This window comes from Aythya fuligula, chromosome 3 (assembly GCF_009819795.1).
Source record: "Aythya fuligula isolate bAytFul2 chromosome 3, bAytFul2.pri, whole genome shotgun sequence".
NCBI classification, from domain to species: domain Eukaryota; kingdom Metazoa; phylum Chordata; class Aves; order Anseriformes; family Anatidae; genus Aythya; species Aythya fuligula.
The window spans coordinates 25,428,313-25,453,004 of record NC_045561.1 but is presented as its reverse complement, the minus strand read 5'-3'; the positions used below and the strand labels follow the sequence as shown (position 1 = coordinate 25,453,004).

General features: G+C 35.1%; 1 protein-coding gene across 13 annotated transcripts in view; it reads right to left on the bottom strand.

Moving 5' to 3' along the window:
- The window catches only part of RYR2 (ryanodine receptor 2), a 415,779-nt gene that overhangs the window by 203,686 nt on the left and 187,401 nt on the right, over nt 1–24,692 (bottom strand). For all 13 annotated transcript variants that reach the window (XM_032184912.1, XM_032184915.1, XM_032184916.1 and 10 more), the window contains 6 exons: nt 22,895–22,994; nt 19,763–19,859; nt 10,917–10,991; nt 9,399–9,555; nt 4,686–4,850; nt 2,658–2,779 (listed from right to left, as the gene is read on the bottom strand). In XM_032184912.1, the coding sequence (XP_032040803.1) occupies nt 2,658–2,779; nt 4,686–4,850; nt 9,399–9,555; nt 10,917–10,991; nt 19,763–19,859; nt 22,895–22,994 (716 nt within the window). The remainder of the gene's footprint in view (nt 1–2,657; nt 2,780–4,685; nt 4,851–9,398; nt 9,556–10,916; nt 10,992–19,762; nt 19,860–22,894; nt 22,995–24,692) is intronic.

Sequence of the window (24,692 nt, the reverse complement as noted above, 5' to 3'; positions counted from 1 at the left end):
TCTCATTCAGTCATTCTCATGACTGGAAGTATCACAAATGTTGTTTCCAGAAAACAAGTTTTCTCACTCTACCTATTCATTTACCTATGCATTTAGCAATTTCAGAGGTAGAACAAAAGATGAAGGTAAAGACAAAATACAGTAAACCTCCCAAGCATGTCCCTAACCTGCCCTTAAGCCATCTTCAGTGCTGGAAGATCCAGTTCTCCCAGACAGTCCATCCCAGCACTTCACTAGCCTTTTTGTTTCCTTGATAAAGAACAAAAGCTTGGCCTTGCCCATTGTCTCCTAGGAAGAGAAGGCAGGCTATTCTCCATGTTGCACCTACCCTTTGCAAAACTGAATCCCAGACAAACCCTGCAATCCAATTTCCCCTCACTGCTGTGCTCTCCAGACCGCTGTTGTGTTTTTTTTCTCCTCTATTTAAACCTCACATGTTTTTGAACTGTAGCCACTGCAGCTGAAATCTTACCAACACTGTGCAGTAAATGGAAGGCAAGAGCTTTCCCCTGAGGTCCCTGGGGAAGGCAGTGGCTGAGCAGGGGGGCTGCCCCAATACAGCAGGAGGCCCACCAGAACCTTCTGGAAGAAGAAGGAGGGGCTGCACATGACACAAAAATGGGGTTACTGGGGACTTGCAGATCCACCAGCCATCCTCAGGGGAAAGGGAAAGAAAACACACTACTGAATATGTCAAATAAACTCCACAGTTGGCATGAGGTGGCACTGGTCAAGGAGCAGCCCTGAAAAAAAAACAGCCAATCCTGGCAGCACACAGTGGGGAGAGCAAGAGGTGGGGGTTTTCTTGACACTCCAGATTTCAGTTTGGATGCATTCTCAATTTTGCTTTTGTACAAGGTTTCTCTTGCTAGTTTGTGCTCAAGTGAAACCTAGCTACAGAGCAACAATTCACCAGTGCTTCTTTATGACAACCTAAAGACTGCTGAGCTTCAGCTGGCATAAGAGACTGCCACACTTAGAAGTACTCCCCCAGCCTCACTGGGTTATCATCCCCATTTCTTGTGTTGGAGGCACTAAAGGATCCTGGCAACCTGACCCACAACTGGGTTGGTTTTGGAGGGAGATTGTTTCTTTTGATGTTTGCTTTTGTTGTTGTTTTGCTTTTTAAACGGGTATGTTGCCCCCATATTTTCATCTCAAATATTGAACTAGGGCTGAAAGACTTCTAGATTTAGGAAGCATTATAAATTTAGTAGGAGTGTTTACTGATTAATAATAAAAATCTGTTAGAGTAAGTAGAGTAATACAATATTTCAAAAGAGCTGCAGAAGTTATCTTAAATAACCTTTTTTTTTTTTAATGTGCATGTTGTCTGAAGTTGTCAGCAATTTTTCTACTGACTTGACATGAAAGAACTGGGCTATACATTTACTGAATAATTTCAACCCTTTCTAATTCAGCTTTTTCCTCTTCTAGTAACATTCTGCCAAAATAAATTTGTTAAACTCTACCTTGAATTCTCTATGTACTTTGTATAAATTTTTACTGTAATTTAGCAGTACCTTGATTTGTGAAACCTTATCATTAAATTGCCTTTCTCTGTCTTTATCTTTTATGGCATCCGTAGAAGCTCTTAAGAAAATGTGTTATTTACAAAGAAATCTAGTTCTTGTATTTCTAGTAGGTAGCTCTTCTAACATTTTTTTTTTTTCTGTTATTTATGTATCTGGGTAAATGCTTTTCAACAAATTGACACGTCTGTATCTTCAAACGTGCACTGATGTGGGACATGGTTTCTTTAGGTCACCATGTCCCACACTGTCTTGTCTTTGAAAAATGAGTTCCTATGAAACGCTTATTATTAAATATATTCGTATCACATATTTTTTTTCTTAATGCCAACAACACTGATGAGTGTTGCATTTTTTCAATTACTCAAGTCACAAAACATTTGAGAATTAGCATTTTATTGATATTACTTATAAGTTTGGAGTAGGAAAATAAATGCAAATTTCATAGATCTTGCAGTATTCTGAGCAGGCTAAAACACAATAAAACAAAACATTCCACATTACCAAATATTAAAGAAACAAGTAGCATTAAGAGAAAATGAATAAGAAAAGTGTAAGAGGAGGGTAGAAACAAGGCATAACATCATAGATGTAAGAAAACTGGCTTGAGACTTTGAACTTCAGCATATCTGCCATGTATTGGTTTGCAGTTGCACAGTTATCTCATTCGTCCAGACAAAGTTACCAGGTTTTTTAAGATACAGTGCTTAGTTTTTTTTGTTGTTGTTGTTGTTGTTGTTTTGTTGTTGTTTTTGTTGTTGTTGTTGTTGTTTGTTTTATATATATATAGAACTATATTTCGAAAAGAAAGAGCTAAATGATTCACCGCGTGGCCTACAGGGAATTTTGGTGAGTATAATGTCCCCTTTGTGATTTGTTTCCATTTTCAGTATGTTTAAACATTTTAATCAAATTTAAACAATAAAGAAAAGAAATTGGACAATACTTCTTAAGATACTTCTTTTTCGGTAAAGAATTGTCATAAAGTTCAACTTGAGAAGTACTCATCTGTTTTGTTATGTTTTTCTGAAGATGTAACAGTGCTCTGTTGTATTACTAGTCACTCTGAATACACCAAAAGAGAAAAATAAGAAAAGGAATAAAAATAACATTTTAAAGGCGCACCTTATAAACCTGTTGAAAAGGAAGACTGTACTACGAATGACACGTGCTGTGCGGGATTCTTCATGCTGAGATCTGGACAATGTTAAACCATCATCCATGTGACCTTCATGGTGCATTATTGCCTGCAAAACAAAAATAAGAAGCCATCATGCAAAATTAAACTTGATTCACAAATAAGAAGTATGAAAATTCACACAGTAAGTCAGGGAAGGAAATGAAGAAGTCATATTAAAAATATGGGAGATTTAATTGAAAACAGATAATCTGTATTTTACTTCCTTATGTTCAAAGACACACTTGTACAGAGCCAGCAGATCCAGAGCCACAATAATCCCAAAGCCACAGCTTCTGTTAACAATATACTTTATAAATATGTGTGTGCATGTGTTTATATATATATATATATATATTTGTACATATGCAAACATTTACATATACATAAATACATTCATATATATAAAAATCAAAAGACTAAAAGGGTTGGTTTGTGAGACTTTTTTGTTCACCTTAAAAACTCTTCTGTTACACAGAAGGAGATCCCTCAAGGACAGACAAGATATTAAAAAAAAAAAAAAAAAAAAAAAAAAAGATGGCATTCTTTACTAGCCCAACAGTATTACTGTCATCAGTTCTGACTATGCCTCAAGTCAGAAACTAGAATTATTTTAAACAATAACTATATAAATTATTATTATAAATTATATGTATATAAAACAATGTATCCTAAATGTATATTATTTTTATATAAAATATTTAAAGAATACATAAATGTAGGTGTGTGTAGGTAGATTATACACACAAATTATATATATGTGTGTGTGTGTATGTATATATATATATATATATATATAAAGTTATAAGGCATAAACTTCTAAGTATACTAGATCTTACTCCAGCTTTATGCTTCTGGCATGTAGAACAGTCATGGAAAATACTACACGGTGGATAAACACTACGTTATCTCTGGTAAGAATTGTAACGTCTCCTTATTTTATTTTCATAAAAGAATGCAAAAATATTTTTTTCCTTGCTGAGAAATTTTCTTGCAAAGTTTACAGAATCACAGAATTTTCCAGGTTGGAAGAGACCTCAAGATCATCGAGTCCAACCTCTGACCTAATGCTAACAATCCCCACTAAACCATATCCCTAAGCTCTACATCTAAACGTCTTTTAAAGACTTCCAGGGATGGTGACTCCACCACTTCCCTGGGCAGCCTGTTCCAGTGTCTAACAACCCTTTCAGTAAAGAAGTTCTTCCTAACATCCAACCTAAAACTCCCCTGGTGCAACTTTAGCCCATTCCCTGTCACCAGGCACGTGGGAGAACAGACCAACCCCCACCTCACTACAGCCTCCTTTAAGGTATCTGTAGAGAGCAATAAGGTCGCCCCTGAGCCTCCTTTTCTCCAGGCTGAACAAGCCCAGCTCCCTCAGCCGCTCCTCGTAGGACTTGTTCTCCAGGCCCCTCACCAGCTTTGTCACCCTTCTGTTGAACATTTACAATAAACACTAGGACTAACGCAGCTTCTGGAAGATGAGAGAATCTTTATCCTGCTTTATTATCTTAAGATAATACTAGTCTGCTTGATCATGGTTGGTATTTGGGACTTGAAACCAACACTGAGCATTCTACCACAGAAGGTAATACACTCAGAACATGAAAAGAGAAGACTTTAAATTAAATGTCCCCTCTTTCCAAACTGCAGCACACTGAAGAAAGAAACGTTAACATATAATACAGGCTATTACTTGTATTTTAGTTTTCCATTAACTGTGTCCAGATTTATCAGTTTGTGGGTTAATATCTATAGGCAAGTAGATATGTAGATGTTCAGCTTTCAGTTTGGGACTTAAGTGTATCACATGAATTTGGCTTTCAGTATGCAACTGAAAAGCCTTTACACTGAAACAAATAAATGCTTAAAATATTTTAAAACTAGAAATTAGCTGTTTCCTGTAGTTCTCTTCACTTTCCCTCTCTGCCTTATCAGACTGTGATTGAATGAAATGCTGTTTACAGTCTTACCTTGCGCTGCACAGAACCCATTCTTACAGACTTTGCATCAGCGGACTGGTACGTGAGCCACAAGCCAGTGTCTACATGTTGTATGAAGCATATTGAATCTCCGTATTTAATTTCAGGTGCTCCCATTCCATCCACCTCTTTTCTTGTCCCTATGTCCAACTTTTCCTAAATGAGGCCAAAAAATATGAGAACAATTACTGACATTAGTATTTGCATCAAATATTGAATACTCGGCAGTTTTCAAGTATAGGATCTATAAGAGTATGTAAGAGTTTTCTTCACTGAAACAATTAAAAGTTAGTGGAAGTATAACATCTAGTTAAATATTTAGGGAAAAGATAGTGATACAGATCCCATTTGCATAAAAACATGGCTCATTATACTAGGAGAGTGTATTCATTTCACCTGCCTGGGAAAGAACTTTTATCTTAATTGACAGTCCATGTCATTACTGAGACATAAAGCTTACAAAACAGTAACAAATACATTGAATTCTCTAGCTGAATCAAGCACTAAACTCCAGCAGGTTTTTTTCCTCCTTTTCTCTTCTTTTCTTTTCTCTTTTTCCTTCGTACTGGGAAAGATGAACACCTCCCTGCAATTTATCTCCACCTGTCAAAGAAAGACTGTCTTTAGCCTGCCACTGTATATTAGCCTATTACTGCCTAACAATAGGTTCAGTATTTCCCAAGAAAATAAAACCATTTCACACTGGTCTGTTGACATGCTGTAAAAGAAGAATGTCATGCCCATGCATCAATACAACTGATGTCCTATAGAGACGGCAGGTATTTCAGAAGTATCTAGCTCTTACAAGAACAAACTGCTTTCCCACACACATCAGTTTATAAGACAAACATTCTATGCATCCAGGTTCATGACAGATCTCTTTAATCTCTCCCAGAGCATATGGCTCAACTTGATATAAATCTTGTCTGCCTGGACTAGTTGTAAAAACCACAGTTAAGTATGGACAAAAATGCATTGCAAAGGATTTATAGCATCTTCTTAACATTAAGAAGGGCGTTAACATAGCTATTTCCAAAACTTCTCAAGGGGTTTTGACCTTCACTGCAGGCTGGGTCTACCACCCATTCCTGAGGCTGTAACACCAGCTCCAGTTTAATCAAGAATCTTCTCCACTGAGTGTAACCAAAAACCTTGGTTAGTTCTGATTCACGTGATTGAGACATAAATGTAAAAACTACACACAATTCTTATGGGTGAAAGGGAATACATCATTATTATTGCAGTTGAAACTGAGACCACAGGAATAGTGCAGTTGCTGTTTCATTCACCCTTTCACATTTTCAACAGAGCAGAGACACTTACTGGTGCAGTAACTGCAGTATTCTGCTTCTTTAATTGCTCACCCATACCCAGACAAGAAGCTGCTTAATTTTAATTTTTAAAAAGAGTATTTACACCATACACATGTACCATGAAAAGCTGGGGATACAGTTGCACCATAAAATATGGCAGAGACTGGGCTTTTGAAATAAAAACATAAACTCTAATTTATCAAAGGAATTAAAAAAATATATATTAAATAAAGCGAAATAGTTTTCATAATAAATAGTTTTCATGCTACAATTAGGAATGCATTTTGAAGAACTTAAAAGAAAAATAAGATAAATTAATATTCAGTTGGAACTGTTATTATAATTTTTCATAACTAAGCTCCCAGAGATATGTTCATCAATCCAGATTGTTAAACTGTTCTAGGATACATATGTTAATTTCACTATCTTGTAAACATCTCACCTCTGTAAATGCTTAAAGTCTTATTAAAATCCTGTTCATTGATAGATGGTAATAACTGATTTATTAGTAAATCTGATGCCAATTAGCAAGTTACTATGTGCTTCTATTTAATTACCAATTCATTATTTTGTTCACATTTTCTCCAAATGTTGTATTAAATTGTTTCAAGAGCAAGCACAAATAACCTTAACACGTAGCAAATAAAAGCAGCTGGAAACTGAAAAGCTACTTACAGTAGAACATTACACACAAATAATGATGTAGGAAAAAAAATATAGATTAGGTCCTGCTATCACAGGAGGGACAGCCTGATTTCAGGTCCAGTGTTTTGAATCATCTTCATAACCAGAAGGTAACGTGAGCCTGTGTGAAAGTGTTGTGTTTCTACACCTTAAGGTTATTATTTTTTCTAATGTCTTCTCCCAACCAACTTCTTAAGATGTGATGATGTGAATTCACAAATTATCTCATAAAACACTGTGAACATTATTAGGAATTCTTAATTTTTAAATAATATTCTGTACTTCCTTATATCTACTAAGTATAACAGAAATTGAAGGGGTTTGATATTGCAAAGTTCATTCCACATTAAATTTATTCATGTTAAAATTATTTAGAAAAGAAATTGCAGTGCCAAACAAAATCTCTATCGTTGCTTATATACATGTAAGTAGACTGACAACTCTGCATGTAAGGTTTAGAGCCATGAGTGAGCCCCTTCAGTCACATTCAGTTGAGCTCTTTCCTGCAAGATAAAGAGTACAGCCAGGAAAGGATATGGTAAAAGGGAGATTGAATGTAGGTGAGAAAATGGAAAGCTAGTGGATCGTGTAGGGACAGCAGGCATCAGAGGAATCTTTTGGGAGCCTCAAGTCATTCAGCTATTGTGGGGAGTGAACAGAAACCAGAAGTGCTTATATATGGGAAGATTTGAGTGGAGTGCTGGATTCATGCCAATAAACAGCAGATATTTGAGAAAGTACGTATTATGAATCCACCTAGTTATCTACTTTAAAAAAGTTCATCATTGAAAATCAGGATCTAAAAAAAAAAAGAAAAAAAAAAGACTAAAATAACAATGTTATAATTCAATAATTGTATATTGGTATGGACATCACATGGTGCATGTTTCCAGCCCACTACACTCTTACATTAACCTGTCATTACAAAAGCACCTGCAATGTCCTTCCATAGGATATTTCTAAATAAAAGCTTCTGTTTTGTTTGCGGTCTAGTCCCATTCTCAGACCATCAACTTTTTATACACAAATAAAGATCAAAACCCTTCTTTCGTTACACTGAAACATAAAAAGAAGCAATTATTAGCAACAGTCTGCAAACTGCCTTAGTGATGCAAAGCAGTAAGAATACACTGGAAATGAACAGATTTATTGAACAATGTTCCAGATTTTCTCCAGAAGGACATGCTTGTTATAAACATAGTTTTTATTTCATGCATACAAGAATAAAGGCCAATTCCCCCATATTTTTGTAGGCTAAATGGGCAAAATCATTTTTACATGATTTTATCTTAATGTCAAACAAAATTATTCTATTAAGCCTAGCCTTAAATGTGTTATTTTGCTCAAATATTTCTCTACATGTATAATTCCTTTCAATTTCCAGAAAAGGATTCAAGTGATTAAGGCTTGTCCTTTCAATTTTATCTTTTGTCATCTGACCCAACCTATACCTTCTGTGGCACACTTTCAGGACTGACTGACATTCTAGCAGATCTCACTGACTGGAAAGAGCAAATTCATGACCGCTTTTTAAGCTGACATTAATGTATTTCCTATGAAATTTTTTACAAAGAAACAGGTGATGACATAAAAATACAAGCCATAGATTTTTTAAAAACATTATTTATCTCATTCAGCTGAAAAGATGGTGGAGAGGAAAAGTGGATTGTATATATAAATATTTTTCAATTAGGTAAAGTGCCTTATTTCAGTGCAAAGGTGATATTAAATTATTATTATTATTTTTTTTTTAATCAAAGAAAGCTATCAGTATTTAGCAAATGCAAAAGAAATAAATCTACAGAACGTAATCACTGCAAACTTGAATCTGCAAAACAATTATATGTTTGGGGCAATAAATTGGAGAAATCTGTGGATATCGCATGCTCTGTAAAGACAGACAGAAGTAAAAAAAAAAAAAAAAAAAAAAAAAAAAAAAAAAAAAACCCTCCAAATTTCAATTGCCTGAATGCTTAATTTAATTATCATATAATGGTAATTATTAGAGGGCATTATTATCCCTCTAATTATGCCCCCTTAATGAGGGCATAAAACACCATTCGCTGAAAAAAAGGAAAATGAAAAAAGAGAAAAAAACTTAGCTCTTCAAAATATTCTTGTCTTCTGAGTGCTCTTTGTCTTGTGATATCTTTACGCTTTCACATTTCTTTATTTTGCTGAATTTAAAGAATTTTAACTTGTAAGAAGTTTCTGATATACTTATTTTTTAACTTCTACATCAGAATGTTGTGTTTTGGGTAGGAAAGAAAAAAAAAGAGAGAGAGAGATGTGTATGTGTGCGTTCACATATGTTACTTTGAGTACCTGGGAAAAGTATTCTGCTCTGGATATGGCATTACTGAAAACTTGAGCTTTCTGGTTCTCTCACACTTAATTTTTAAATGCAGCACTGGCAAACTACTGTGTTTAGTAAGTTTAGTAAGTCTCTTGCAAATAATACAGTTAAAAATAAGAGTAAATGTTGACAATTTACATTTCTTCTGAATCTTCAGATTTAGAGGGGATACATTGTCAGTATTTTCTCTGCAAACGTGAAAGCTCCTTTTCAATTGGCAATTGAAATGATCATCTTCTAGTTATTCTTCTGTCTTTCTTCTAGTTGTTAATTATACTCGGTTCTTTTTTTAATCAGTGAAAAGAGATTGGAATTATTACCAGTTATGATTATGCTTCACTGATTCCATACCTTGGAAGAACGAAAACAGAACGCCGTGGATTTTACATCTGCTTTCTCTTTATCTGTAAGAAGAAGACTCTTGTCATCCAGGAGACTTAAATATTTTCCTGTTGTTATATGCCTTAATCTGAATGGCTGTCCCCATCTTATGTGGCTGCCACTCCACCTAAGAAAGTTCAGAGGAAATGTTTTGGTTTTTTTAGAACAAGATACAGAATTTAACTCTTGAGGAGGATATTCTAAAGCACATTATATTACTAAAAAGTCAGTAGAAGTGTAAAATTACACATATTGTCAAGTCATGAACCTCAACTACTGTATTGTGTCTGGAAAAAAAACATCAGTTCTCCATCTTTCATATCATGGGCCATTCTGAGGAGCTACCTTTTCTCTAGTCTGATTCAATTTGGACCTGTGGACCCTAAAAAAAATAAAATAATAAATGTACTGCAATTGAGCCATGTTCCTAGTTCATGTCTGTACAACAGGAAAAAGAACAATTTGTGTGCGCTTAGATGAAAAGCCTTCTGAGCAGCAAGTAGGTGGTCAAACCATTTCTGACTAATTATATTCCTTTTCTGCAACATGAGAATACACATTCCTGTCACTTTACAGGAAAGCAAGCCATGCTACATGATAGTATCTGGTGTTCCATGGTAAGCCATCCAGGAGGCAAGCATGAACAGAATCAATATTATATTTGCCTGTCATTTCAGGAAGGACTCGTCCTGATGGAAGGTTTCCTGTAGGGATGTATGAATAGTCATGTGCCTGCAGTTTGTCAGTGAATGTATACAGCCATTTGAATACCGTACAAGAAAATACGTAGGTGATGGAGTGAGTGTTATTCTTGGGACTTGTTTTATATTATTTTTTTCTGGGAAGAAAGTTATGTTCTGGAAAGAAAGATTACTACTATCATTGCTTAGTCATTATGCCTGTTCCTCTCACAATTTCTCTCAGTCACGTGTGTTAAAATATTTATACACTTCAAAGGTTTTTATACAGTGCCTGTCAAACTGAAACACATGACAGTCTTAATAGAAACCTGCAATTTCTCAAATTCCCACATTCTTCTGGCACCACAGTTTACTAGAGAAGTTTTTGTTGTTGTTGGTTGGTTGGTTGGTTGGCAGGTTGTTTTTTAAATTTTTAAACTTTTGCCTTGCAAGACATTCAAATGGCTTAAACAAGTTTGAGGTGGCACGTGTATATTATATAATTAGAAAGGTTTTTCTTTAGAATGTCATACACATGTATAAAACCAGAAAATCATGAGATCACCAATAGCTATGGCAACTTAAAATTTAAAAAAAAAACCAACATATGTACTGGAAAAGCTGCAATATAAACACATGCTTTCTATGGTAAGTTATTTTTTTGTTAAAATGATATACCACTTTTTGAGGAAGATTTAGTATTATCAATCCAGGTATACAGCTATCAATAGGATTTTGTAGAAACCCTGTTACTGTACTAAAAGCACCCTGTTGAGCTGACTTCTTTTCTGAGGGAGGTTTTACTTACGCAACTCTTAGAGTCTCTAATCGCCAAAGAGAACGTGCATGAATTGAGACAGCACCACCTTCGTAATGGACAGTTCTGAAAACCAAGCAAAGACACATACTGAATGTTCAGCTTTGTTGTAAAAAAATCATTGTATTTGCTTTACAATTGAACTACATCTCTCATTTTAAGGCATCCAAGATAATTACTGCAATTGTCACATTCTCAAGTTTATCATATTCAAAATTAGCTCTTATCAATTAAGCCTTCAGACCTAGTTATTCAATTTTTATTTGAGTTGTCTTTGGCATCCATTATTGTGATACCTTTAAAAATGAGATTTATATGGTGTTCTCTTAGACATCTTTCTTACAGTAATTTTTTTTAAGGATGGAGATTGCAGGAAAAGACAAACAAACAAACAAAGATAATTACAATATTTATAGCTTCTAACAGAAAAAAAAATATCAAAAGATAAGGATTTGTGATCACTGTATACTGTTTACAAGAAAGGTAGCAATTTCTAAGAACTTCCACTGTGAAAATAACTATAAAATTTATTGCATTGAATTATGAAGAATCACCTGTTTGGTGTTGTATTTGATTTGATATCATAGCACCCAAGATTTCACAAGCACAGTCTTCACACATCTCACAAGTTAACAGCTTCCTATTTCCAAATTTGATATATAACTACCCATCTAGTTCTTTGCATATATCCAGAAATGAGTGTTTTTTAAAAAACAGTGAACCTAAAAAAGTTTTTTTTTTTTTCCATTATTCTAAACATAGATATACAATACATAGTAGATCCGTTCAGATCCACAAAATAGATCACCAAAAGCACTGCATTAGGTAAATTGGCTTCTCTTTAGACCAAGCACTGAGGAGTCTTGTGGGTATTAAGTGCTGGCACTCCAAACTTAGACAGCCCTTCTTTGTACTGCTTCCTGCAGTACAAAGTACTTTTTGCAGTACCTTTATTGCTGCCCTAAACCACTGCCAGAATTTTAAAACCTAGGCCCTTACTTTGGGAAAATGAAAAAAGGATTCACGTATGCAAAGGAATGCTGTCACTATCTTTATCAGATCAAGCATGCAAGGAAACACTCGCAAGTGTATGGCCCAGTTTTACAAATCCTGGAATAGTTTAAGGATCAAGTAAACATTGTGATCTTCAACCAAGATGTGACACTGCCAAAAACAGACAGAGGCTTAACTTTAGAGAATATCAATGCTGAGATTTGGGGCATTTCCCATTGTTGGTTAGAAAGATTTTTCTTTTTAATAGTCAGGCACCTACTTAGGAACATAATAGGATTTAGCTTCCAAAGCCCTCCTGTAGATGTAATCCAGAGGCACTGATTGCTTAGTACAGAGGAAAAAAAAAAAAAAAAAAAAAAAAAAAAAAAAAAAAAAAAAAACACTGAAAGACATCGTTCAAAACCAAAATAGTAAGTTAGAGTATACTCCTCTGTATAGTCAAAATACTAAATAAATATTCCTCACTACAGAATCATTCACACTCAATATTCATGAGTCATGCATAAATATAACCATTAGCATGTTCCGTGTGTGAAGAAAGAGTTCTAGGTGCATATATAAATATGTTCAAAGTCTTCCCCTGGATTTCATGGACAGTATTTTCTCCACTTATCTTAGTCATTTGCTGGAGTGGTTATCTGCTAATAGCAGCTGACAAGTATTAGCAAGCCTCTCTATTTCTTTCACAGAAGGGAACAAAACTCAAAGTCAATCTTATCTTTTGTTGAAATTGACCTTCACTAATACAGTAAAATGCAAATGATAATCTTGTATTCATCTGCTTCGTTATTCAGACACTCTCTTCTCTGCTGGCATTTGTTTAATTTTTTGTTCTACAACTAACAGACTGGGTTGGGTTTGTAAAATCAAAATAACTAGATCAGATATCATCCATTTTTTTATGATTACATTCTGGCTTACGTCTATATGCACCTCACTGACAAAAAAGCATTCAGAATTCTTGCACTCACGTAATACAGGATTTTACAATTCTATTCAGCAGTTTTCCAGTCATTAAATATACAAGAAACCAGGTATTATACTATCAAATTAATTTTAAAGCAAAGGCTTAAATTAATCAGAGTATTTCACTTTTGAGTTGATACCTTGTTACTTTTCAGGGATTAGTTTTTCTCACATTGGAAACAGAAGCTGTCACCAATTTCTACAAGTACTTTTTTGAAGTGAGCTTTGGATTATACATAGCAGTGGGATCACTGTAATTTAAAACGTCTAAAAAAACTCCCATTATGAACTTAAAAGAATGGTTTCTCATGGATGAAGTAGTTTCCTTTTATGTGACTGTCCATTCATTATTTTGTCTGTTCTTTCAAAGGGTAGATATCTGTCTTGGAATGGTAATGTAAAACAACAACAACAAAAAAAAGGGGTAGGGGGAGACACATAAGGGAAGAAATCCTAAATACAAACTTTTAATTTGTTTACCAAAAAGAAGGAAAATAAATAAATAAATAAATAAATAACACAAGCAACCAAAAAAAAAAACAACACCACAGATCCTGGGATTGTCTCTTATATCCATATGAATAAAGGGATACAGTAGCAACATGGTGTGCTACAGCAATCTAGAGAGGTATTAAAAAAGCTGTAGGGCTATGGATCAAGGATCCCTACAAGGAAGTAAAAGCAAAAGCCCAAAGACTGGGGTCAAGGATGGAGCTCCAAGACTTTTTATAGGCAAGACAGAAAATACATGCTTAAAAAACAAAACAAAACAAAACAAAAAAGCACTCCATCACAAAGCACTAGAATCTAAAAATCTGGCCTTTAGCTCTTTAGCTAGATATTATTTTCTTTATGGAAAATGTGGAAGTTAGGTTTGCGTGAAAGATCTCATCTTTTAGTCACCTGGTCATGTTGCCCGACAGCACCTGAGTAAACTCGTAACCTAGAAACCTTCATCCCTTTTTATTTTGTCTGAGAAATCTAAGGTTCACTTTTTACTCCTTTCATTGAAATGAATGTAGTAAACTGCTCTGAGAGTGTTCAAATCAACTTCCTTAGCAATTGATCTGTATAAAAACATTATTTGATAGGATGCACCTAGTTTATTTTTATATACTCTATGCAACATCTCTGGGCTAAAAAGGAAGTATGGTTTATAACATTTTAATCCTTTCTGAAACTGGCACTATTAAGCCATAGATATTGATATTACTAGTCAAATGAGACATTGCTTTTAATGACATGTGAATAACCAAAAAAAATAAATAAATAATTCTCTTTGACAATCAGAGTAATCAAAGATTTACAATGATATGTTGGAGAAAATAAACTGTCAGGTTGCAAAGTGCACAGAAGATGCATGCACATATCTTGCCAAACAGTAGAGAAGGCCTGTGAATTACAAAAGCTTAGTATGAAATTATAAATAATGTAAATGCATGAGGAATGGAAAAATAAAAGCAGAAAAACAGAGGACAACAAGAGCTACAATGAGTCAGTCTTCCCCTAAAAAGCTCAAGATAATTTGTACCTTCTTAGCCACACCCATAACACTAATACTTAATGTTTTCTTCCTCTTCTTTCCAAAATACTTTATTTCCTCAATCTATGTTTATGGACTAAGGATAATAAATTTCTTCCTGGCTATGATGTTAATCCATTTAATCCCCCTTAATGTCAAGAGTCAAAGGAGCAGGAACTCACCAATGCTTCATAGGGCCACAATCAGAGCTGCAATTACTGCACCATGGACAGCGCACACTGGGCAGAACTAGCACTCCTTGAGATACCAACTCAATTGGGGAAGAATTTTTCATTCAATTGAGATTACAAATACACAAGCAAAGTCTCAAAATAGTAATTTGCAAAGGGTACCAAAAGAAAAAAGCGCCACCATTTCTGCAGGAAAAAAAAAAGGCCAATGAAAGCAAAGACTGTTTCAAGGGATTTCAGACTGCTGGATAATTATACACAATCTTCCCCACCCCCAGAAAAAGAAGCATTAAAAACGGTTAAGAAATTTCTCATATTCAAAACGGGAGGAGAAGAGTGGAAAAGACTACATAGTAGTTTGGTTTCAAGAAACAAAAAATGCATAACAAGGAAACGCTTGGGGTCTGCCTCAATCTCCAGACGCAATTCACACACCACTTTTATGTGTGTTTTAAATGATGGGAGCCAGGCCACAAATCATGAGGAAAGAAAAGAAGTCAAGATAAATACATGCTCCCAGCTACTGTGCTGTCACAGAAGTATCCCCTGGCTTTGAAGATAAACAGTATCAAAGCAACAGGCAAGAACAGCAAGCTGATTATACCATGTTTTCACTTGCATATCTACAACTATATCGATTTTTAATCTACCTAGAAATGTTTCTGAAATCTCAATCAAAGAGCTACAGAAACAACACTGCAAAGTTTAGGTCTAGCTTGCTATAGAAGACTAATGCATTTTAAATAATAAAAACACAATTTAAAGATTCTACACACAAGGCTTTAAGCACTGTCCTTAAACAAGCAACATACTTATTTAGAATTAGAACATACAGCAAACAGTATTTAATTCAGTGAAATTGTACATATATATATATGTACAATACTTAACCTTATGCTTGTTCTCTTTTTGTACCTCATCAGGGTCAGAATTAATGAAAACTGCCAGGGTCATGCCCAGACTCCCTGTAGTGTTTTAAAAACAATACCACTATTTCTTTTCTAGTGTAATATCAAGTAAACAAAATATCATCACATCAATATATCTACTTGCACTGCTTCCAACCAGAATGTTTTCTAATTATGAAGCTAACTAAGCCTAGCAAGTTCAGGCAAATCTACTTAAAACTGCTTCCCAAAGGAAAAAATACATTTCTGGGCAGAGAGAAGATCCTCCAGCATAGTGGTGAACATGCCACTATAATTACTAAAACCTATATTAAGATTTCTGATCCTACCTACTTCTTTTTGAGGGGCAAACAAGTTCAGGCAGTCAAAAAAAATTTCTTTTACTATTTTTCTTGAATTGTTACTTGCAAGAAACTATTTAAATCAGTCCTCTGAATCTTCCACTCCACAAATGCTTGAATTTTTAAAATATTTATAGTTCACAGATGTAATCTTTGAATAATAGGTTACTGGCATTACATCAAAAGCCAAATATCACTGCATAAAATGTAGTGTTATCAGAGACAACTGAAGATTTTTCAGAAATTTTGATAAAATTCAGTAGGAGAGTAACATCAGAATGCTTCTTTCAGGTACCAGCTTCACTGATGCATGCTGAAGTGCACCAAAACACTTGGCAATTAGCCCAGGCACTTTGCCTCATCATATGCTGCGATCTGCTGTTGTCATTGCAGAAGGCACACACTACAGACAACACTCTACAGCTGCCTGCATGAGGAAAAAGGCAAGAAAGAGCCACTGCCACAGCAGCAACTCCATAAAAGCTCCCCCTCCTTCCAGAACTGAGGTAGCAAAGTGAGAGGACAGCATAGGACTGGGGTGGACTGTGCATTCAAGAAACAATGCAACAACTATCCAGTACAGGCCAAAGGAGACTTCTGGATGTCACTTATCTGAGGGAGGGAATAAAATCATCCTTCATCCTTCTAAGTCCATCCAAGCATTAGAATTGGATGCCCAGGGAAATGGTGGAGTCCCCATCCCTGGATGTATTCAGGAAACATGCTGACATAGCACTAAGGGGTATGGTATGGGACTCAGTAGGCCATGTTGATGGTTGGACTTGCTGATCTTGGTGGTCTTTTCCTAACCTAGAAGATTCTATGATTCTAACAAGCCTATTATCTTGGGCAAATACTTTCTTTGCCTATGTCAGAAGTTGGCCATGAACATTACTCTTTTTTCCACTGCTAATTGTGTAGCTATATCTTACCATTCAATTACCAGGTCCCTCTTCCAAAAACACAGTGATTTCACCCTACCTTCCAGTGATCATGGTAGCACAATGTAAGAACTACCTGGGGGGACACACCAGCTCATCAATTAAGTGAGGAAACAAAGTACACCTTCAAAACAAATTGTGAGACATGAGAGATAACTTTATATGTTTTTTATAGGATTATATCTTCCACTGTACTAGGCCTCTTCCTGTGCAGATTTGGATGACCTTGCCTTGGAGGAAGATTTGTTATGCCCTGTAATCATTAATACACTATTTGCATTGTCACTGTATTGCAGGTCCCAGCTGTGCTAGACGCTGTTCCATAAGAGTATAAACAGCTTGAGAATATGTGTTTCATTTTGGACTTCTGGTAATCTCTGGAACACTTTTATACTCAAATTTATGTAACTGTATCAATGCTCTAAGAATAGAGGAAAACAGCAGTTAATTTTAGAAACTGCCTAGGAGGATCCTTCACATCAAAACAATTTATCCATTCCAGGATTAGATACCAGGTTACATGATAGAATAAAACTGCTATTTTAGGGCTGTCTGATCTCTTACTTATTTGAAAAGGCATGAGAGAAGGCCTTTGCAGAAAAATAAAAATGAGATATGGGAATTAGTGAGTCAACAGACGTGGCACTTCTTAGTGTTCCTTCACACTGGCATTCTGCAGAGCTGAGCTGCTCTTTGGGTATACATGTACACTGAAACAAAACAAGCCAAGCACTGACACAGAAATCTATCACCAGACTATTTTGAAAGGCAATGAAAGGCTAACATGGAATTATTGCACTCCAAATATACCATACTTTAGCATGCCTTTTGTGCAAAAGTTGTGAACTTAAAATGAAAGATAAATAATTTATCTTAAAATTTTCTACCTAAATAATTTATGTTAAAATTTTCTACCTGTTAAAATTACCCATATTCTTAACATCATTCTACCAGCAGTTAAATACTACCCATCAAAATAAGGTATGCATCCACCCTGAAAATTTAGCGGTGTAACCAAAAGAAGGTGTAATATATGCTTTTAGATGTTATTTTGAATAGGCAAGAGTCCTAACTAATAGATATAGAAAGAGAATTTTAAAGCAATAACTAAATTTATTACCAAATTAGGGAGGAGAAAATGTGGGACATAGAATGCTCCATAAAATTAGAAGTAATCATAGATTTATGTTTATAAGTAAAAAACATTTATAACGCTTAAAAAAAAAAAAAAAAAAAAAAAAAAAAAGGAGAATATGGATAAAAGAAATCAAACTATCAAACTTATTTTCAATCTGTGAAATAAAGCTCCTGAAGAACTGAAGAACTCCAGAATATCAAATCTGGCGTTTATGAGACACTGAGAGGCAATGCTTCTTGGCAATGCTCTCAGTAAAAATAAGGATATGTTGGTCCTATTTGTTGTGTACTAACTCTGCTTTCTTTGGGGAATTATGGAGCTAGGGGAAAAGGCAAACAGTGTAGAGAGAAGAATGGTCTGTTTTAAGGCACTGATCTGTAGTCTACGAAATGGAACCACAAAGATGCAACATCTGATTGCACAAGAAGAAAAAGTGAATTTTTTCCTACCTACCAACTCACTATTTTATTGTGCTTTCTGTATGTTACTCTTCTTGTAAAGAGAGACTTTTTTGTGTGTTCTTAAATTTTTAAGTTCATTACTGAAGTGCCTAAACATTCTACAGATCTGCAATTACACTGCAATTACGAACTCTGAAGGCGATTTTTGCAGGATTTGAACTGAAATATGAGCAAACACTATACAATCCTATTGATTTATCTTATTCCCAGTGTCACTTCTGGGGTGAGGATAGAAATAGTAGCAAAAAATTCCAAGCTATAATGGATTTATTACAAAGTAATTAAAACTATGTAATACTAAGTATGTAAATTATGTAAATACATAAATTGTTAATATGTAAAACTAAAGCTTCAGAGTTTTGAAATAGCTTCTATTTTTTAAGAGTAGTTTTCTCTAAAACAAACAAAAAGCCAGGAAGCTGTCAAAAAATAATATGTGAAACCACTGAAGCTTGATCATTAATATTTAAAAATTCATAGAATAATTTTACATTTTTTTTATGTCAGTTTCCAATCTGATTTTTATCTTTATAAGGTATAGCATGAAAAATACTTAATACCTTTCTATTTGCAAACTGAGAAAGTTTATTGGAAATGAATAGTTCTTAAAATAAACAGAACTTTCTTTATTATAGAAGTGCAGCTAGTTAATACACGTATGCTGGATTGTCAAGTACACCTGAGATCAATTAGTAGCCAGATTAGTAGCCTTGAAGGACTCAGCAGTAATCTCAACGTACCATGTTCTGAGCTGTTCTATGTGATACAGAAAAAAAAAAAAAAAAAAAAAACACTGTATAGATTATAGATCATAATAAAAAATCAAAAAACACAGTAAGATTACTAATAACAGAAGTAATAAATGATGAGAAATAAAACAAAGGTGAAATAGTTTTGTATACTACATTCATAACCACAATAACAGGGTTAACATGCAGTTTAATACATCAGAACAAGACAATTATTAACATAACAGATACAAAGGTTAGTGGCACTTGTTCTCCTAGATTTGATTTTAAGCTAAGAAGTAAGGAAAAAAAAAAAGAAATGTTAAATTCAAACGTTCAGTATTCAGCACCTACACACACAGCTAAGTGCATTTTGTTTCATGGTGCTGGACCAAATCCACTTCCAATACATACTACTATTTTACAAATGTAAAGACTTAATTAGTACAAAAAAATCACAAATCACAAAACCAAGACATTCACGTCCAAAGTTCATCTCAAAAACATTCCTTCATATGAGCAATAATACATCTCATAAGAATATCCTTCCAAAATGTATACTATCAGTGACATTCAATATTGAATCAGTAATACCTATTTTTATTCTATTCTAGACTGGAAACCTACCTTCTTTGTTCTTCTCCATGTTCACCTGAAGGGACTGTCAAGCATTCATCCATGTGACCATGCAACAACCTCAGAACATCCCCTCCTATCAGATATCCTGGAATGAAGACAGAAAAATGAAGTGAATCGGGTTGATTTTTTCTTGTTTTTGTTTTGTTTTTCTGTTTAAATTTCTTTTAAAAGAGGGCCAGAGGAAGGGGAAGATATCCCATGTCCCGAGGAGCCAAGTGAGAAGAGTTCCAAGTCAGCAAGTAGGAAACAGCAGATGAGGAGAAAGAGCCACCAACAAGAGACAGCACAGAGATAGTGCAACTCAAAAAAAGACTTATCCAACTAAAACTATGAAGCACTTCCCTCCCAGAACACAAAGTGGGAGACACCTCTTCCATTTCACCAACTCATTTTTGGCTTTTATTTAAGCTAAGGATTCCAATTTATATACTAACAATACACGGATGCATTTGTTCATTAATTATAAAATTCTTTTTCGTGTCTTTTGAACTGTTCTGTCAGAAAAGCTGGGAAGATCCACTCAAAACTCTGCTTGACTTAAGATTTCCAAAATACAAATATTTTTTATTTGGGATCCAAAGAAATAACTCCTATACATACTCCACCACCACTGCACATGCAAATCTAAAGCCAAACACTTGTCTCTCCAGCATACAGGGACAGATACAAATTCCTATTGTAACAAAAACGTTTAAAAATATTATTGGAATAATATTTGGAAACTATTTCTTTATTAGCAAGTTGTAAGTAATCTATGCAGTAAGACATCTGTTCAGGAAAACGCTCTTGAATGTCCAACATTCATACTGTATACATTTCACGGGTTTATTTTGATGCTGCTATATACTCAGGAAATCTTTTTTAGGATATATTTTTTAATATCTTTGAAATCAGTTTCAGATTAGTATTTATGTGGCTAACTTCAGCACTGCATTTTTCAACTTTGAGATGTTCTGCCTGAGTAGCTATTTTGTTTTTCTTTTGTTTTGTCCCCCTCATTTATTTCACAGAACAAAATTAGCAAAATTACTTGATCTGACTCTAAAGTTCTTTTTGCCTTAGTTAACTGACTTCTGTGTAAAACAGTTTTGCTGAAATGTACATTAAAAAAAATCATTTTCTTCTATCTACCTCCCCTCAACATCTTAATTCATTTTATGGACTATTTATCCACCACTTTCACTTTAAAGTAATTTCACTTAACTAGAGTGGTTCACAAGTCCTGCAAAGATAAATGTGTTTTACTGTCTGTGAAAATACGTAGAACAGTAAAAGCCTGAACACATTTTTAATGGGAAGTTTTGATTAAGAGAAGGTATTACAGCACTTGTTGATCTGTTATGCTTATCTTTTCTTTACGAGGATGACAAAGCATTTATCAGATAGTAACAATTTATTTTCCTCTTCCCCCATTTTGATGTAATTTTCTCTAGTTTGGTTAGTTTTACTGAAGCGTATAGAATACGGTCATACACACTAAGCATCATATTCACATTCCCTTCACAAGACATATTCTTCTTTCCATGCCCTTGCAAACAGACTGTTTTCCATGTGACCCTCATCAGTGTTTTTTTACTTCAACATCTAGTTTTCAGCATTTTGTTATTTACTCCCAGTTCTCTTTTTCCCAAGTACTACCTCACTGCACATCCTTTGTTTTCCTCTCTGTCCATGTATTGAGTTCTTGTCTTTACTTTCTCAGACACATCATGCCAATTTATTGGCCACCTACTATCTCCCAACTTCAGATCCAAATTTTCTGTATTCTGATCTCTTTCTGTATTCTTTCTCTATACCTGCTATCTAGAAGGCCACATGTGAGACTGTGCCTGAAAAAGACTGTGCCTGAAAACAGAGCAAAGAGGTTTTTAGCACAAATCTAGCCTGGACACAGCAATCCTAAACTGCAAATGCTCAGAAATCTCTGCTCAGCTGTGTTGGGTCTGTCTGAGCTGGAGTCACCTTTTCCCTGCAGCAGCCCACACAGTGTTGTACTCTGCACTCATAGCTGCAACAGCACTGATATCACTCCAGTGTTGTGTCTATTGCTGCGTAGTGCTGGCACAGTATCAGGACTCCTTCCAAGCCCCCAAGAGCCAGCAGGCTGGGGGTGGGCAAGTGATGGGGAGGGGACATTGCTGGGGCAGCTGACCTAAACCAACCAAAGGGATATTCCACCTGATAGGGTGGGGATATAAAAAGGGATATAACACCTGATGTCACACTCAGCAATAAAAGGGGGGGCTCTCGTGGGGGAGGGGGCTGTTCCTCCTGAACAACCACTACGTGTTTTGAGGCCCTGCTTCCCAGAACATGGCTGAACACCGCTAGTTGATGGGAAGTAGAGAATTATTTATTTTTTTCCCTCTCTCTGTGTTTCCGCGTGGACTGATTTTTTCTTCTGTTTCTTTTTTTTCCTCCCCATTCCCTTTCCTTTTAATTAAACCTTTCTCATCTCAAACCTCGAGTTCTCTGTGTTGTATTTTCTCCCCCTTCCTCTTTGAGGAGAGGGGGAGTGAGAGAGCAGTTGTGGTGGAGCTCGGCTGCCCACCTGAGTAAAACCACCACATCAGCTTAAATCCTTGGTGTAAATGGGGAAATTTATCTAATAAGTTTTCTCAGATTTTTTGTTGTTTTTAACATGACCTCAGTTTCTTTAAGATTCATCATTTGGCTAGACTTTGTAACTCTGCAAGAGGTAACATGCTGATACAAAAAGACCTTCAGTCATATACAAATAATTGGAGTTATTCAACACATGAGAATTTTGTCATACCAAACAGCATTTTTTTTTACTCAATCTCAGGAAATTATACCCAAGATTGCATAAATAATTTAAACCAGGATCAAAAGACTTCTATTTTTAAAAGGTTTAAATATTAACATAACTTCAGTAAAATCAGATTTGAGTTAGCTATTCAGTACGTAGAAACAATGATGTAGAAAATCATCAATATGTCTTCCAGCATAATTCTCCCACTCTGTTTTCAGAATATTTGTTTTTAAATATTCAATCTAACAAATAAAATAAGGGAAATACCACTCCCATACTTCAGTCATATTTGGCAATTATTTCATCTACCATCAATCTTTCGATAATTAAAGTTGAGTCAATCTTACCTTGGGCAACTTCACTTCCTGAACTGATTGGTGCTACACTCCAGAGTGTTTGCTGGAAGGCTGCATCAACATGTAAGCTACCATTGCCATAAGAGAGATGCTAAAAAAAAGAAGGAGAAAGACTTTGGGGTTAATTAAAAATCTCATTGCAATATGCAACAATAATACCAATTTTTCTCTTTGTTCTTTCATACCTAAATTGTTTCTTTTGTAAAAGCAATCACAAAGTCAGACCTGTGTACTCCTGCAGACAGTGGAAATAAAACTAGAATACTAATACAGCATATTTGCCTCAAAGAAACAGAAATGATACAGAATGGTCAAATCTTTAGGGTCTTAGACAATTGCAAGCATTCTGAAGAACTGATCATTAAATGCTGCAGGGATTTACACTGGTGTTCTTCCTTTTGTATCCAATGAGATTTTCCACGGTGTTAGAATACTGGGATGTGATATTGATCTATATTTCAGGTGTAACTCAACACCTAATTATTTCTTGGCCACTGGCTTCCTAACGATGTCATCAGATCACAGAAAACAAGTAATCAAGTCATTGACTTTGTAAGACACATGTGGGAGTTTCCAAAATATATTTTTTTCTTGCACAAAGTTTTCATGATACAAGCAAATCCATAAAATATCTGTACCTGAAAGATTTATTTACAGCCTATGAATGCAACAGGTGTTCTGCTTTTTCTCTGTTAATACCAGAATGGCACTTCTTTCTGGTGAGTGTCTCAGATGGGTGAGTGTCTCAGATGCTTTATCTTCTCAGAATTCTTTTTTTGTTTGTTTTGTTGCTGTTTTTGTGTATTTTCCAGCTTGTGCAATAACATTTTTGTTTCAGAAATTCTAATCTCAAGGCATATTAAACATCACATCCATACAAAAACCTTTGTCCCACACTGTTATTTCTATTGATATACCATAAATACAAAACAAGATATAATAAAGATTATAGGATTATAAAATTATAGAACTACATGTTATAAATCAGCAGCTGCTTTGTAGTATACCATTTATCCTATCAGGTTATAACTTTTCAAGTGTAGTAACATTTAGACATATCAAAAAAGTTACTGGATAGTAACTGGGCTTATATAGTAGTATTAATCTCTACTTCTGAATGTTGTGAACAGCATTCACACCTTTGGGGTAAAATTATTAACACCACAGACAACAAAAATAGTAATGGATGTTAGAAAGAGGTAGATTCCCAGCAACATGGATAGAGTCCTTGTGTTTTCCTGGCTGCATATATTCTAGCTGCATTGTGGTACAAGAAACAGTGCATCAGCTTATTTAAGTGGCTCCCACAACAGTTAGTGACATACAAAAGTCATTTTTTTCCTACAGCACCAGTGTCATTCAGCACGTCATAGAGGATATTCAGTGAATAAACAACCACTTTCACACTATGGCAAATACATAACTTAGTCAATGGCAGACCAGGCTGTAAGATTACAAACCCCATTACACCTCAAGTCCCATTCCTGCCCTCATGGCCATAATTTTATTGTTGAGTTTCCTCTAACTGAGATCACTGCACAGATTCCAATTGGGGACAGGATAATTCAGCCAGAAAAACCAAGCAGGGAATTTACTTTTTGTGAACAGATCGTTCAGGGCAGGCAAAAGAGGAAGAGGATAACCACCCTGTCATTTAGATGCCATCAACAGCAGTTCTTGGAACTGTGTGTTTTGTACATATTAATGAACTTATTTTTACACACAATGGTACCAATTGAATTAGCGTTCCATTTTATAGATAGAACATGGAACAAAAATTCATTGCTAA